This window comes from Tupaia chinensis, unplaced genomic scaffold, assembly GCF_000334495.1.
Source record: "Tupaia chinensis unplaced genomic scaffold, TupChi_1.0 Scaffold138910_1, whole genome shotgun sequence".
NCBI classification, from domain to species: domain Eukaryota; kingdom Metazoa; phylum Chordata; class Mammalia; order Scandentia; family Tupaiidae; genus Tupaia; species Tupaia belangeri.
Window position 1 is genome coordinate 1,443,365 of NW_006198801.1, and position 16,864 is coordinate 1,460,228.

The 16,864-nt window shown below is 52.6% G+C and overlaps 2 protein-coding genes across 2 annotated transcripts in view; one reads left to right on the plus strand and one right to left on the minus strand.

Moving 5' to 3' along the window:
* Positions 1-14,838, plus strand: part of RYR1 (ryanodine receptor 1) — a 180,225-nt gene extending 165,387 nt beyond the window's left edge. Inside the window, 14 exon segments of the mRNA XM_027765622.1 lie at positions 362-515; positions 1,409-1,495; positions 4,221-4,472; positions 5,077-5,207; positions 6,548-6,590; positions 8,931-9,061; positions 9,156-9,216; positions 9,540-9,686; positions 9,915-10,049; positions 13,433-13,589; positions 13,993-14,057; positions 14,155-14,255; positions 14,433-14,484; positions 14,635-14,838. Coding sequence (XP_027621423.1) covers positions 362-515; positions 1,409-1,495; positions 4,221-4,472; positions 5,077-5,207; positions 6,548-6,590; positions 8,931-9,061; positions 9,156-9,216; positions 9,540-9,686; positions 9,915-10,049; positions 13,433-13,589; positions 13,993-14,057; positions 14,155-14,255; positions 14,433-14,484; positions 14,635-14,730 — 1,612 coding nt within the window. The 3' untranslated portion in view covers positions 14,731-14,838.
* A 341-nt stretch (positions 14,839-15,179) lies between these two features.
* Positions 15,180-16,864, minus strand: part of MAP4K1 (mitogen-activated protein kinase kinase kinase kinase 1) — a 20,591-nt gene continuing 18,906 nt past the window's right edge. Inside the window, exon 32 of the mRNA XM_006161725.3 lies at positions 15,180-15,359. Coding sequence (XP_006161787.1) covers positions 15,290-15,359 — 70 coding nt within the window. The 3' untranslated portion in view covers positions 15,180-15,289. The remainder of the gene's footprint in view (positions 15,360-16,864) is intronic.

The window sequence follows — 16,864 nt, forward strand, 5'->3', positions numbered from 1 at the left end:
TGCCCGGAACCCCCCCCCCCCATCCCCCAGCTTCAGCTGAATCTTCCTCACCCTTTCCGTCTGGCTCATATGACTCCTCCAGGGAGCCTGCCTTGACACCACCCCACTTTTAAGTTGAAGAGGCGCCTCCTGCACAACCTCCTGAGCATACAGCCCAGCCCTAACTACTCTGGACTGTCACCACCGGTGCGGGCCTGTCTGCCCATTGGGCGGGGACCTGTGAGGACAGGGCCTGAGGTGTCATCACCTGGTGTCCCCAGCACCATCCAGACTTGGCCAGGGGGGCGCGCCTCAGGGGATAGCTCAGAATGAATGAATTGCCCAGGCACCGCCTGACCTCTTTCTGTGCCCCACCCTGCAGTGCTGAGAATGGGGAGAAAGAAGAAGTCCCCGAGCCCCCACCAGAGCCCTCCCAGAAGACAGCACCCCCTCCACCCCCTCCAAAGAAGGAGGAAGCTGGAGGTGCCGGCATGGAGTTCTGGGGCGAACTGGAAGTGCAGAGGGTGAAGTTCTTGGTGAGGACAGGCCTCCCGTGCCTACCTCGGCTCCCCACCACAGGCGTTCTGAGCACCTATGCCAGGCTCGTGTCTGAGCTGGGGAGAGGGCAGGGACATCCTCAGGCACCACCAGGACCTGGGCACAGGGCGGCATTGTCCAGCGGCCCTCACTTGCCTCCTCGCCCTTTCTCTGCACACAAGCCGCAGCACGCCCTCCACACCTTTGCTCACCCAGGCCTCAGGCATCTCACCCCATCATCCGTCCACAGCTAAACTGAGGCCCCTGCACTGCTCCTCCCAGCACGGCCTGGTCCAGGCCGTCAGCCCTTTGGGTCAGGGTGCCCATGCCAGCCCCACCTACCCCGTGGGCGTCTGTGCTCTCCCGGGTCCTGGGGAAGGCTTCATCTCTTCATCTGCCAGGAAGGAGGGACCCTTGGAGAGGCAAGCCCAGTGCTCCCTCTGTCCTGCGTCATAGGAGGAATGCGGGATGGAGGGCAGGGTGGAGAGAAAAAGAGGAAGGGAGAGACGGGAAGATGCCCCACTGGGGTAAAGCAGAGAGGGCGTGTCATGCGGAAGCAGCACAGCAGTGTGGACCCTGGGTCCTGATTGCTGGGGTGCGAATCGCAGGTCTGCTGCTTTGGCTGTCACCGTGACCAAGACATCACCTTCCTAAGCCTTGGTTTCCTCTTCTGTTATCGGGGCGCAATGGCCACGCCCACTCGATGTGGTTGTGGCGAGAACTTAAAGTTCACATATATAAAGCCCTTAGCTCAGGTATGCAGCGCACACTCCAGAAATACGAGCTTGTAGGACCAGGTGTTGAGAACCCAGACACTGTTGTGGGTAAATGATGGGATGGATTCTCCAGGGAAGAGGCTGGACGCGAACGCTTTCTCTTTCTCTCTTCCTAGAACTACCTCTCCCGGAACTTCTACACCCTGCGATTCCTCGCCCTCTTCCTAGCGTTTGCCATCAACTTCATCTTGCTGTTTTATAAGGTGCTGGCCGTGAAGGGCCGGGAGAATCAGGCTGTGGGGGGGAGGTCAGCCTGCCCACAGGGCCCCTGCAGTGAAGGGACAAGGGCCAGGGTTCTCAGGAGGGTTCGGGCTGGACACCTGGATCTTGGGATCCCTGTTAGGGTGTCGTGAGTCTGGTCTATCTGGGACAGATGTCGGAGTGCCTGTGGGAGTTGGAGTTGCCTTGCAGCTGAAGAGAAGTTGGTGGGGACGGGAGTTGAGCAGCTCCCAGAATGAAAGCAAAGGGCAAAGATGCAGGCCTCCTAAAGGACAAAGGGCCCCTCAGGGTCATGCCAGGGGCCTAGCTAACAGGGCAGAAAGGCCGGCTAGCAAAGAGGTCAGAGCATGGCTCTGCAGGCTTGAGTCCTGGCTTCCCCACTCGCTGGCCCTGTGATCTTGGGCAAGGTACTTAACCTCTTTGTGCCTACATTTCCTCATCTGCAAAATTGGATAGGAATAGTACCTGGACTAGTATGGGCTGGCTCTGTGGCCTTGTGGTTAAGGCAACTGAATCCCATGGCTGACTATGCGGTTCAAGTCCCAGACCCAGTGACTTGAGAAACACACCTGGCATGTGTGTGTGCATGCCCAAAACCTGAAAGGAGGAAGAAGAGATGGAGAAGAAAGGGTGTGCGTTCTCCTTTCTGTCTGTCTGTCTCTCTCTGGTGAGCGCATGCTCCCTCTAGCTAAAAAAGACCAGGGGCGGTGGTTAAGGTGCTGGACTCCCACACAGCCAACTGTGGTTTGAGTTCCAGACCTGGCAGCTTTTTTCTTACTTCCTCTGTCTCTGTCTCTGTCTCTGTCTGGTGAGTATGTGTACCCTGTAGCAAATTAAATAATAATAATAATAAATAAATAAACTGAAATAATTTTATTTTTTAAAAAAGACTAATAAGTGTAAAGCACTTAGAACAGTACCTGGCATATGAAAAGTGTTGGCAAAGTCAGCAGGTGGTACGGTGGCCAAGGTGCTGGACTTCCACATGGCCGACCGTAGTTCAAATCCCAAACCTGGTAGCTTACTTTCTCACTTTCTCTCTCTCTCAAATGCACATTTATTATAGCAAAATTTAAAATAATATTGGAACCAGCAGTTAGTGTAATGGCTATGTTGCTGGACTCCCATGTAGTCGACTGCGGTTCAAGTCCCAGACCCAGTGGCTTAAACTCACACCAGGTGCATGTATGTGTCCAAGATCCCAAGAGGAGAATGGAGGAGAAGGGATTTCAACGTGGCCATCCCCCCCGGAAGGTGATTTCTCGCTTTCTGTCTCTCTGTCTCTCTCTGTCTTTCTTGTGAGCGCATGTGCCCTATAGCAAAAGCCTCTCTCCCCCCCAAAAAATTAATAAAATTAAATAATTCTTTAAAAATAATAATAAAAAAGTTCTGGGCCAGCTGTGATACAGTTGTTAAGGTAAATGATAAAAAGTGCTGTATAAATGTTAGCTACTCCTTATTTTAGTATTAGAGTTAGTGGTTGGTCATTTTGGGGCTCCACTCTCAGGGTAAATCAACTCTTTTTTTTTTTAAAGATTTATTTATTTCCATTTTTTTAAGAATTATTTTTTATTTAACTTTATTTATTCATCCATTTCAATTTGAGCAGAGGGGGACAGAGAGAGAGAGAGAGAGGGACAGTGAAAAGGCAATCTGCCAGGTCTGGGACTTGAACGATGGTCAGCATGTGGGAGTCCACACCTTTAGCCACCATGTTGCTGCTGGCCCCTCCATTTTTTTTTTAAAGAATTATTTTCTTTATCTTTATTTATTTTATTTTAATTTGACCAGATAGGAACAGAGAGAGAGAGAAAGAGATGGAAAGTGAGAAAGCAAGCCAGCAGGTCCGGGACTCAAACCATGGTCAGCCATGTGGGAGTCCAGTGCCCTTAACCTCCATGCCATCTGTCAGCCCCATTGTTGTTATTTTTTAATTTGACCAGAGAAAGACAGAAGGGAAAGGGAGAAAGCAAGTCACCAGGTCCAGGACTTGAACTGTGGTTGGCCATGTATGTGGGAATCTAGCGTCTTTAACCACCATGCCACCTGCCGTCCCCCCTTTTTTCCTTTTTTGCCAGAGGACACGTTCACTTGCCAAAGAGAGAGGGGAGAAAGCATGTGGGATGGCCACACCACAATCTCTTATCCTCCATTTTTCCATCCTTTTAGGATCTGGGCCAGACACGTGCTCAGTTTGTTTCTTAGGCCACCAGGTTCAGGACTCTAACTTCAGAGTTGGCCATATGGGATCCAGCTGCCTCAACCACCAGGCCATGGAGTTAGCCCAAATTAGCTCTGTTTTCAAACCTCTGGTCACTTGGTTCAATAGATAGACTCCCAGGACAGAGTCTGATTGGCTAGCTTAGACAGTAGGCCTGCCCTTTGATCTTGATTGACAGTCCTGCTCAGCCTCTATCTGGTATGGCCCCAGCAGTCTTAGAAATGGAGGCTGTTAACTTTTTTTTAAAGAATTATTTTATTTAATTTCATTTATTATTATTATTTTCCAGTTTGATCACAGAGGAAGAGAGGGAAAGTGAGAAAGCTAGGGCTTGAACCGTGGTCGGCCATGTGGGAGTCCAGTGCTTTTAACCACCGTGCCACCTGCCGACCCTAGAGGTGGTTAATTTTGTTAGTGGGTTCTGGGTGTGGCAGGCAGGTGCCAGGACCCCAGGGACGCATCATGACTGACCGCTGCCCTCACTCCAGGTCTCAGACTCTCCACCAGGAGAGGACGACATGGAGGGCTCTGCAGCTGGGGACCTGTCAGGTGCAGGGTCTGGTGGCGGTTCTGGCTGGGGCTCAGGGGCCGGTGAGGAAGCAGAGGGCGACGAGGATGAGAACATGGTGTACTACTTCCTGGAGGAGAGCACGGGCTACATGGAGCCTGCGCTGCGGTGTTTGAGCCTGCTGCATACCCTGGTGGCCTTCCTTTGCATCATCGGCTACAACTGTCTCAAGGTGGGCCATGACCATGGTTCTGGGGCAGGGGCTTGTGGAGCGAGGGGGAAGCCTAGGACACTTAGAGGACCTGGCAGCAGGGAGCAGAGCTGGGGGCCCTGAGTGGTTGGGACCGAGTGGGCCTGAGGTGTGGTAAGGGCTGGAACTGGGTGGAACTAGGAACCCTTTAGCAAAGGTGAAATTCAAACCCAGTCTGCATGTGATGGGCAGGGCACTGTGTCCGGGACTGCTACCCCGATCATCACTGTTGGATGAGCAGGGTTCTTTAGGCTTAACCGTTCTGCGTACGCTGTTCCTTCTGCCTGCTCTGCCTCGCGCCAGTTCCACGCACTTCCACCTCCCTGTTTTATTCATCCTTAAGGCCCGAGTTCAGACTGCTCTTCCTTGGGAAGTGCCAGACTGCATCGGGCACCACTTTGGGGTTCCCCAACTCCTATCCTGGCCCCGATCCCTCTGCCTGTGCTTCCCCATTCCCCCCATCACACCAGGAAGGCTCTTCGGATGTGGGTCTCACGCGGGCTCCTGCAAACCTCGTGGCTTCTGCTGAGGCTGTGGTCTCGGGAGCTGCCTGATGCCCAGCCCCGCACCTCCCCCTGTGATCCAGGTGCCCCTGGTGATCTTTAAGCGGGAGAAGGAGCTGGCCCGAAAGTTGGAGTTTGACGGCCTCTACATCACCGAGCAGCCCGAGGACGACGATGTGAAGGGGCAGTGGGACCGACTGGTGCTCAACACACCGTAAGGGCCCAGCCCCCACCTCAGGGTGGCCGGGGGAGCAGTTGGGCCTCCACCACTATCCAGGCCCGGACCTTGAAAACCCAGGGTTCCAGTTCCCACTGGCCCCAACTCATTGCCCCCTTCGCCTTCCTGCCCAGCTGTGGTCGCTGCTCCAAGGAAGGCTGGGGCCACCCAGGGCACCGGAGTTGTTTCCAGGCCCACCCCGAAGGGCCAGGCATAGCGGTACACACCCATGGTGTCCACCGCTGCGAGGCTGAGGTAGGAAAATGGAGACGTGGCAGGCCCAGTTTGAAAACCACTGCACACACACACATAGACGCGCACACTCACACAGAAAGAGGCCCATGTCCCGTTTATTAAAGTGCCATTCAGGTGCTGGTGGTACACGACAGCTCGGACCCCCACCCAGACATTCTGGTTCACTGCCTTGGGGGGGAGCCCAGAACCTGCATTTTAAGGCCTACTCCACGTGTGATTCTTATCCAGGTGCCACGAGTGGGAAATAAGAAATCATTTGGTTCTGAAATTGGACCCCGAGGGGGAATGAGGGGGAATGAGGGCAATGCGAGGAGACTCTGGACCTCCCTGCAGCCTGGCCCACTCCATTTCCCCCAGAGCAAGACTTCCTTCATGTGTTTTACAGCGGGGCTGCATGTCAGAGGGGCACACGCTAAAATACGAACACTAGGTCAGGTTCGAACCCTGGGCTGGCCACACCCAAGCTGGGAATTCATTGAGTCATTTACCTGCTCTGTGCCTCAGTTTCCTCATCTGTAAAGGGGGCATGGACCTCACAAGGGTCTCGTAAGAATTCAATGTGTTACGCCAGCTTGGGGAGCCCAGGAAGTCCTAGACGAGAGTTCTCGGGTCACGCTTAGTAGGGTGAGTTGAACCACTGCAGTTAGGTCTGAACCCATGAATGCGGAATAAATCTTCATCCCGCCCCCTCAGAAAGCAAAACTCGTTGGCCACCTTTGCAGGATGCTAGGGTGTCAAGTTATCACTCTAAAAACTGGTAAATACAGAGCCAGAGCCATCAGAGAAAATGAAATGGAGCAGTTGGAGAAAGCAGACCTTTCCACTGCAGCTGGTGGGCGAGGGCTGCTGGCTCGAACTCCTCACCCCCCCCAGCACCCAGTCACTGCGCAGTAGCCTCCCCACTGACTGCACTCCTGTCTCGGAATGCAAGTCTCCCGCCTCACCTGAGCTCCACCAAAGAATGGCAGTGGGTCCCCCATGCAGGGTCCCCTGTAAGGAAAGCTTTGGAATTTCAACTAGCACCCGCCCCCTGCTTCGGCCTGGCTGGTGGCTTCCTAACACTCATGTCGCTATCTTGGCAGGTCTTTCCCCAGCAACTACTGGGACAAGTTTGTCAAGCGGAAGGTGAGAAGACATGGGTGGAAGGTGGGAGGTTCCTCCTGGGCTGGGTCCCTTGCTGCCACCAGGCCATCCCCTGCCAAGGGCTTGTGTAACACCTTGGGCAAGGTCTTTGCCCCTCTGAGGGCACCTGTGGAGGAACGGCTGATGATCAGACTTCACTTTCGAATGAGGTGATATGTGTAAGTTCACGGCATAGCACCTGGCACAGAAGCTCCAAAAACATTAAGTGTGAAGGAAGATGAGAAGTCAAGTGCCAGAGAAAGAGAGAGAGAAGGGACGTGAGAAACCAACCCCCAGCAGGGAGGGCCATACTGCAGTCCCTTCTCCATTCTCCTCCAGGCACATACACATGCCCAGTATGATGTTCAAGCCACCAGATCTGGGACTCGAACCGCAGAGTCAGCCATGTGAGAATCCAGCTGCCTTCACCTCCATGCCACCTGCTGGCTCCCACCAGCAGTACTGTTTTAAACACACAAACTCACAGACTCTGGAGCCCAATTGCCTGTTTACTCCTAGCCTGTCAACCTTTCTGTGCCTCAATTTCCTTCATATTCAAAATGGGTACTACTAGGGCCAATCCTATTAGCTTTTATTTTTAAATGTCAGAGGGTGCACATGCATGTGAAAGAGGGGAGAGAGAGAGAGAGAGAAAGGAGAAAGAGCATCTCCCCATTCCTCAGCAGAGTCTTGCCACACTGCAATCCTTTTTCCTCTGGTTCTCCATCCTGGCAAGACCTTGGGCACACTGCACACATGACTGGTGTGTTTTTTAAGCCACCAGGCTGGGGCTAGAACCCTGGTGAGCTGTGAGGGATCCAGCTTCCTCTGCACAGCACTTATCTGCCGGGCCATGGAGCCAGCACCCTGTGGGTTTGTCGTAAGGACTACAGGACCTACCATGTGAGCGGTAACTGGCACACAGGGACACGCTAGCGGCTACCATCATCCATCACTGGTGATGTGTCCTGAGCACCTGTTGTGTGCAGGGACTGTTTTAGGGACCTGGGCTCCAGCAGAAAACAGAGCAATGATTTGACCTTCGCCTCAGAAACACAGATGATGAGCACATTTATAAGGTGCAGGTGGTGGTGAGTGCTGGCAGAAAAAAAAAAAAAAGTGGAGAAGGGGGCCAGGATGTGTGTGCTGGCCAAAAAAAGGTTTTCTGTGTTTTTGGGGGGTTTTTTTAGAGAGAGATTTTTGCTATAGGGTGCATCTCACCAGAGAGACAGAAAGAAATCAACCCCCAGGGGGATGGCCACGCCACAGTCCCTTCTCCTCCAGTCTCCTCTCGGGATTTTGGGCACACACGCACATGCACCTGGCATGAGTTTTAAGCCACCGGGTCCAGGATTTGAACCGCAGTCTACTATGTGGGAGTCCATAATGGCATAAGCATTATGCCATCTGCTGGTCCCAAGGTTGCTGTTTTATAGCAGGTGCTCAGGAAAGGTCAGGCTAATTAATAAGGAGGTGAGGGAGTGAGCCAGGTGAACATCAGAGGGAGCCATACCCTAGATGGTGCCAAGGCCCTGAGGCAGGAATGTCCCTGGTAGAGGAGGAGCTACGAGGAGGCCTTACAGCTGGAACAGAGTGAGTGATGGACAAATGGGAAAGGTACGCTCACAGATGAGGCAGGCCAGTTACACAGGATTCCCTGCCTGCCTTCTAAAGAATACACTGGGGGGCCAGCAAGAAGCATGGCGGTTAAGGTGCTGGACTCCCACATGGCTGACTGCAGTTCAGGTCCTGGACCTGGTGGCTTTCTTTCTCGCTTTCTATCTTTCTCTCTGGGTAAGTTAAAAAATAATAATAATGAATGAAATTAAATAAATAATTCTTTTTAAAAAAGAATACCTGGATCAGCAGATGGCGTAATAGCTATGTCACTGGACTCCCATGTAGTCCACCGTGGTTCGAGTCCCGGACCCAGTGGCTTAAACTCACGCTGGGTGTGTGTGCGTGCATGCCCAAGATCCCAAGAGGAGACTGAGGAGAAGGGATTGTAGCGTGGCCATCCCCCCACAGGGGGTGATTTCTCGCTTTATGTCTCTCTGTCTCTCTCTGTCTTTCTGGCAAGCACATGTGCCCTAAAAAAAACCGCTAAAAAAAAAAAAAAAAAAAAAGAGAATACCTTATCCCAGTTAATGTGGTTCATGAAGCAGAGGAGCCTTTATCACTTTTGTACACTTCCTCTGAAGACCTAAAGAAAGTTCTAGTCCTTCTCCCCAGAAAAATGTACCCCCAGTTTCTCAAAGTTCAGAGTATCCCCAGAACTGCCCCCTATGCAGGGCCATGACGCCCTGCCCCCTCCGCCATGTCTGCCTGGATTATCTTGCGCAGGTCCTGGACAAACATGGGGACATCTACGGGCGGGAGCGAATCGCCGAACTGCTGGGCATGGACCTGGCCACTCTGGAGATCACAGCCCACAACGAGCGCAAGCCCGACCCGCCGCCTGGGCTGCTGACCTGGTGAGCGGCCCACCTCCACAGGCCTCCGGCGGGCAGCAGAGCTGGCAGGGTCTGACTTGGGCATCTTGGCTCTCCCACCTCTGCCCCTGCACAGGGTCATGTCCATTGATGTCAAGTACCAGATTTGGAAGTTTGGCGTCATCTTCACAGACAACGTGAGGAGGGGCCCCCAGGCAGGGGAGGGGTACAGTGGGGTGGGGGGTTTGGAAAGTTGGGAGCTTCACCCCTAAGTGTCCCTGACCAGAGAATGCCTCCTGACCTGTGTGCTTCTGAGCCCCCCCTAAGACTCCTGTCCCCCAGAACATCCCTGACTTTTTCTGAGTGCTTTAGGGTTCCCAGACCACCTTTTCTGCATGGGCTCCCCACCCTCCCAGATGCCTTATCACCAGAATTCTCCCTTATACCAGGGTGCTCCCTGCCCCTGCAGTGCTCCCTGTCTGTATGCATGCTCCCTGACCCCGACCCCATATGTCCACAGTCCTTCCTGTACCTGGGCTGGTACATGGTGATGTCCCTCCTGGGGCACTACAACAACTTCTTCTTCGCCGCTCACCTCCTTGACATTGCCATGGGGGTCAAGACGCTGCGCACCATCCTCTCCTCCGTCACCCACAACGGGAAGCAGGTGTGGAGAGGCCTGTGAGCCAGGCAGGGACAAGCATGGCAGTCGGATAGGGGTGGAGGGCGGGCAGCTGGGGCGCGGAGGGGCAAGGCTGGCAGGCTGAGCCAGGGTGCGTGTGGGCAGTGAGCCCAGGAGGTGAAGGTCACAGGGCTAAACCAGGGTAAGGACCCGGATGGGCATGGAATAGGGGCATGCCGAGCTCAGAGCTGATCCGCCCCCTGCCTGCCCCAGCTGGTGATGACTGTGGGCCTCCTGGCGGTGGTGGTCTACCTGTACACTGTGGTGGCCTTCAACTTCTTCCGCAAGTTCTACAACAAGAGTGAGGATGAGGATGAGCCTGACATGAAGTGCGATGACATGATGACGGTGAGCCCCTCCCCAGCACTCCCGTGCAAGCTAACCCTTCACTTTCTTCTTCTTCTTCTTCTTCCTCTTCCTCTTCCTCTTCCTCTTCCTCTTCTTCTTCTTCTCCTTCTCCTTCTTCTCCTTCTCCTTCTTCTTCTCCTTCTTCTTCTCCTTCTTCTTCAATTATTATATTAAGGGACCAGCAGTTAGCGTAATGGCTATGTCGCTGGATTCTCATATGGTTGACCGCGGTTCGTGTCCCGGACCCGGTGGCTTAAAACCCACGCTGATGGGAAACAGCAGTTAGCGTAATGGCTATGTCGCTGGACTCCCATGTAGTTGACCGTGGTTCGCGTCCTGGACCCGGTGGCTTAAAACTCACTCCGGGCGCGTGTGTGTGCATGCCCAAGATCTCGAGAGGAGAATGGAGGAGAAGGGATTGTGGCGTGACCATCCCCTCAGGGGGTGATTTCTCGCTTTCTGTCTCTCTGTCTCTCTCTGTCTGTCTGTCTGGTGAGCGCACATGCCCTATAGCAAAAAAATCTCTCAAAAACAAAACAAAACCCACGCCGGGCGCGTGTGTGTGCATGCCCAAGATCCCGAGAGGAGAATGGAGGAGAAGGAATTGCAACATGGCCATCCCCCCTGGGGGGTGATTTCTTGTTTCTGTCTCTCTGTCTCTCTCTGTCTGGCGAGCGCACATGCCCTGCAGCAAAAACCTCTCAAAAAAAAGAATTATTATATTAAACTTCATTTATTTATTTTAATTTGACTAGAGAGGGACAGAGTGAGAGAGAGAAAGAGAAAAAAGGGACTTTTCATTTTCTCTTCTGTCCTCGTGAACATGTCGCGAGAGTTTGACCGATTCATGTAAGGTGCTTACATAGTAAGTGCTCCAGGACGCCAGCCATTGTTTCAACGTTATTTAAACCTTGCAAACTCGGAGTACTGGCAAGGTGCTCAGGAAGAGCACCCCTGCCCTGCGTGAGCCGTGGACTGTGAGGCAGGCTGCCCGGCCCCCTCCTTACTCTCTGTGGGCTCACCTATAAAACAGGTGTGTGCTGATGGTGCTTCCTTCACCGGCTTGCTTATAGGACTGAAAGGTGCTCTCTGGCCATGGAAGTCTTCAAGTCTTAAAGAATCACACCTGGCACATAGTAAGGGTCACAGAGATGTTCGCTGTTGTCGTTGCTATCTGTAATTAGAAGTCTGGGGCCAGCTCTGTAGCCTAGAGATTAAGGGAGCCCTGTCTAACATGAACAACTGAAATTTGATTCCCAGCTCCAGTAGCCTGAGAAACACACTAACCGCATGTCTGCGTGTTCCTAAAATCCCGACAGGATGGAGAAATGGAGGAGAAGGAATTGTGGTGTGACCCGGTGGGAGGTACTTTCTCCTCCCTCTCCCTCTCCCTCTCTCTGTTTCTCTGTCTCTCTCTGCTGAATACACATGCCTCTGGCAATTAAAAGAGTTTGAGGCCAGCAGGTGACATGGTGTTTAAGGCACTGGACTTTCCACATGGTTGGCCATGGTTCAAGTCCTGGGCCTAGCAGCTTGAAAATCACACCAGGCACGTTTGCATGCATGCCCAAAAATCCCAAGAGGAGAATGGAAGAGAAGGAATTGTGGTGTGGCCATCCCCCTGAGAAGTTGATTTCTCACTTTCCCTTTTTCTGTCTCTCTTCAGCAAGTATACTTGCCCTGCAGTAAAAATCTAAAAAAATAAAGGTTTTACTCAGATTCTCCTCTTTATTTTTTTTAAAGAATTATTTAATTTAATTTTTAAAATTTATTTTAATTTGAGAGACAGAGTACGAGAAAGAGAGAGAGGGAAAGTGAGAAAGCAAGCTGCCAGGTCCGAGACTTGAACTGTGGTCGACCATGTGGGAGTCCAATGCCTCAACCACCACGCCACCTGCTAGCCCCATCAGAGTCTCTTCTAATAAGGATAGTCATAACCCAAACTGATTTTAACTTTTTTTGGGGGGGAGGGAGAGATTTCTGCTATAGGATGTATGTGCACTTGCTGGAGAGACAGAGAGAGACAGAGAGACAGAAAATAAGAAATCACCCCTAGGGGGAATGGCCACACCACAATCCCTTCTCCTCCATTCTCCTCTCAGGATCCTAGACATGCACGCATATACACCCAGTGTAAGTTTTAAGTCACTGGGTCCGGCACTCGAACCATGGTTGACTACGTGGGAGTCCAGCGACCTAACCATTACACCATCCTCTGATTTTAACTTATTAGAGGAATAGGCCACAGTTGAAAGAATCATGTCAGGGGTTGATCTTAGTAGGTGCCCTGCAATCAGCCTTCACGGGCCCCTCTTCGCAGGACAAAGTCCAGTTTCTTTGTCTGACTTACAGGGCCTCACCAGACCTGGCCTTGTCACCCACTTGTCATCCGATCACACCCACTTGCCTTAGCTCTTACTCAAGACAACAGAGTTCTCTCACACCCTGAGGACACAGAGAGAACAAGTGTGTGGTTTTTCCCACGTGCCATGTGGAGCACGTTCACCCCCTGTTTAGAACCATCTGTGACTCCCCAGCACCCTGTGGATAAGACTGAATTGCCCTACCATGCCTTACAAAGCTAGGGGAAAGCTGGCCCTGCCGAGTCTAACCTGCCCAAGCCTGACCACAATCCCCCTTGCTTTTTTCTTTCTGGCTACCTTGTCCTCTTTCAGTTCCCCTAAGACCATGTGTTTCCTCCTGATTCAAACTCTTTCTACCTGACATTCTCTCTGCTCCCCACCCCGGGCCTAATTCACACACACACCCCTTCACTTGACACCTCACATTTCAGCTTAGTTGCTGTTCCTACAGGAAGCCCTCCCTGACCATTGGCTGGGCCAGCCCTTGGACCCCCGGGACCAGCCCCTGCTTCCTCTCTCCCTTGTTCTCACTCACAGGAGCTCTGTTTTCCAGTCTCACTAAACCTCTTTCAGTTCCTCACAGAAACAAGACTTATTCTTTCCTCCTCGATGGTGATGTAGCAAGCGTGGTTTTCTCTGCCTGGAACACCCTCTCCTGACCCACCCTCATCTAACACCTCCTTCAGGTTCCAGTTCACACATGTCCCCTCTTCCAGGAAGCCGCCTGATCACATAGATGGGCCCATGTCTCAAGGGCTCTCCAGGCTACCTGTGCTTCCTCCAGCTCCCCTGATGCACTGTGTTCCTCCCTCCCATTCCCAACCCCTCTGCCTGTCACCCCTCTTCCTGGCCCTGACCATTTCTGGGCTGTCACTGTCCGATGTCCTGTGAGCTCTGTGGGACAGGGCCCAGGCTGTCCCAGTCATTGCTATGTCTCCAGCCCTGCCTCGCTGAGGCCTTGGCTGGAACTCAGTGGACGGTCAATGACTGGATGTGTGACCCGTGTGCTCCCCTCTGCAGTGTTACCTGTTTCACATGTACGTGGGCGTCCGGGCTGGTGGAGGCATTGGCGACGAGATTGAGGACCCCGCGGGCGATGAATATGAGCTCTACCGGGTGGTCTTCGACATCACCTTCTTCTTCTTCGTCATTGTCATCCTGCTGGCCATCATCCAGGGTCAGCACTGCCTGGGGCCCGGGAAGTGGACACTCAGTGCCCAGAGGCAGGCTGGCTCCATGGCTAAGAGTGCAGGCCTGGGACCCGCTCGGCCCGCATTTACATTCCAGCTCTCCCTCTCCCTGCTGTGAGACCTTGGGCAAGTCCTTTCTCTGGGCCTTGGTGTTTCCATCTCCAAATGAGGTTATTAATGATACTAATGATACATAGGGCTGTTGTGAGCATTAAGTCAATTCGTACCTATTAAGTGTCTGGTTCGCAGTAAGTGCTCAGTAAAGGCTGGATGTGGGGTGAGATTAGGGAGAAGGTGAAAACAAGGCCCTGAGGAAGGGAGCCAGAAGCTGGAGGAATCTGAACTGAGTCAAAGCTCAGCCCTGGCCTCTGTCCTGCCCCTCCCCCCCAGGTCTGATCATCGACGCTTTTGGTGAGCTCCGAGACCAACAGGAACAAGTGAAGGAGGATATGGAGGTGGGTCGTGTATGAGGTGACCCAGAGGGATTATGGGACCCTGGGGAGGGAGTGAAATGGCCCTGCACTCTGATCTGATGTCCTTCGCCGTCCCCAGACCAAGTGCTTCATCTGCGGAATCGGCAGTGACTACTTCGACACAACACCGCACGGATTTGAGACCCACACGCTGGAGGAACACAACCTGGCCAATTACATGTGAGCGCAGACTCGCTGGCCAATGAGGAGGGCGGGGGCGTGGCTGCTAACAGCCAGGAGCAGGGTACCAGGCCTTGGCCAGTTAGGGAAGGGGTGTGGCCTCCAGTGGGCGGATCCCCAGTCAGCCAATCAGAAGGTAGGACGACTTCCGACCTGCTCCCGCGACCCTCCCACCAGGTTTTTCCTGATGTATCTGATAAACAAGGACGAGACGGAACACACTGGTCAGGTAAGGCGGTGTGGACAATGGGAGGAGAGTGGGCGGGTGGCAGGGAGTTTTAACGTAAGGCCAATGTAAAGCAGGCGGCAGTAGAAAGCGCCTCTCAGTATCAAGGAGTTGAAATGTGACTAATGGACTCTTCCTATCCCCCCACCCTAGGAGTCGTATGTCTGGAAGATGTACCAGGAGAGATGCTGGGATTTCTTCCCGGCTGGCGATTGTTTCCGGAAGCAGTATGAGGACCAGCTGAGCTGAGACAGACCCCGCTGGCCCTTCACCCCCACAAGTGCCTTATTCCCACAGAAAGCTCCTTAGCCCCCAAGCCCCTCTCACTGGAGAAATAAATCTGTGCTACCCCACCCCCCCGCACCCTTGTGTTGCGTGGTTGAAATCTGGGAGGACCGGACATCTGGAAATTCTGCCTCCAGGTCAGCTGGTGGCAGGGAGGTTAAGGTGGCTGGATCTCACGGCTGACTCTGCAGTTCAGACCCAGTGGCTTGAAAACCATGCCAGACATGTGTGCATACATACCTAAATTCTTGAGAAAAATGGAGAAGGGATTGCAGCGTGGCCATCCCCTACCCTATCTCTCTGCCTCTCTCCAACAAGCACATGCACCATGTAGCAAAGTCAAAAAAAAATAAAAAAGAAAGAAAGAAAAAAGAAAAGGCAGTCTGCCTCCTCCCCAAAAAAACAAAATGACAACAGAGGCTAAAGTCATGTTTATTGGGAGACGGGACATGACATGACTCCTAGTGTGTCTGTTGTGGGGGAGGTACAGAGACTGGTTCCTAACAACCCCCCCCCAAGGGACTCATTCCTGGATGTAGAGGTTGCTGGGGGCAGTGGGATCATCTGCCGGGCGTGTCTCCACCACTACAGGCCTAGGGAAGGAAGAGAGAAGTCAGTTCACTGGTTCAGTCACTCATCGGTTTGCTCATTCATTCATTCACAAGGCAGTTATCAAAGACTAGGCCAGGACCAGCAGAGGGTGTACTGGTTATGTTGCTGGACTCCCACATGGCTGACCACTGGAAACTCACACTGGGTGCATGTGTATGTATGCATGCCCAAAATCCTGAGAAGAGAATGGAGAAGGGATTGCAGTTTGGTCATCCCCCCGGAGGGGGAGGGGATGACTTCTTGCTTTATGTCTCTGTCTCTCCAGTGAGCACACACACCCTATAGTAAAAACCACTCAGGACCAGCAGTTAGCGTAATGGCTATGTCGCTGAACTTCCATGTAGTAGACTACGGTTCACATCCCAGACCTGGTGGCTTAAACTCATGCCACGCATGTGTGTGTGTGTGGCCAAGATCCCAAGAGGAGAAGGGAGGAGAAGGGATTGTGGTGTGGCCATCCCCCAGGGGGGGGTGATTTCTTGCTTTCTGCCTCTCTGTCTCTCTCTTTCTGGTGAGCACACGTGCCCTATAGCAAAAACAAAACAAAACAAAAAAACTCTCTAAAAAAAAGAAAAAATCGCTATTAAGAAAAAAAAAAGACTAGGCCAGAGCAATTCTGGGTTATAGACTGAACAGGCAGACGTGGTCTCTACCTTTGGGGAACTCACAGCCTAAAGGAGACCAACACAAATCAGTGAATTACACACACACACAGAAGCACAGGATGCGTGGCAGGGATACCTAAGCCAGGAGGCCAGCCAAGAGGCCCCAAGCACGGAGGGTGGAGCCTGAAGGAAGCTTAGGAGGAAGCCGATGAGAGGGTAAAGGGAAGAATGTTCTTTGGGCAGAAAGAACAGCCTGTACATAAGGCTTAAGGTAGAGAGAGACTAGGACTTTGTCCCTCTCTGGTCAAATTTAAAAAAAATAAAGAAATGAATAAATAAAGTAATTCTTCTTTTTAAAAAAGAACTATTTAACTTTAGTTATTTATTTTCATTTGACCAGAGAGGACAGAGTGAAAGAGAGGGAAAGTGAGAAAGCAAGCTGCCAGGTCCAGGACTTGAACCGCAGTGGGCCATGTGAGAATCCAGTGCCCTTAACCACCACGCCTCCTGCCAGACCCCAGATTTGGAGTTTTAAAAGACCCTTCTGGGGTCAGCTGGTGATGTGGTGGTTAAGGCACTGGATTCTCACATGGCTGACAAGAGGTTAAGTCCTGGACCTGGTGGCTTGTTTCCTTACTTTCTCTCTATCACTCTCTCTGGTGAATGCACATGCCCTATAGCAAAATTTTAAAAATAATAATAAATAGGGAACCAGCAGTTAGCATAATGGCTATGTCACTGGACTCCCACGTAGTCGACCTCGGTTCGCGTCCCAGACCCGGTGGCTTAAAACTCACGCCGGGCGCGTGTGCGTGCGTGCCCAAGATCCCGGGAGGAGAATGGAGGAGAAGGGATTGCGGTGTGACCATCCCCCCTGGGGG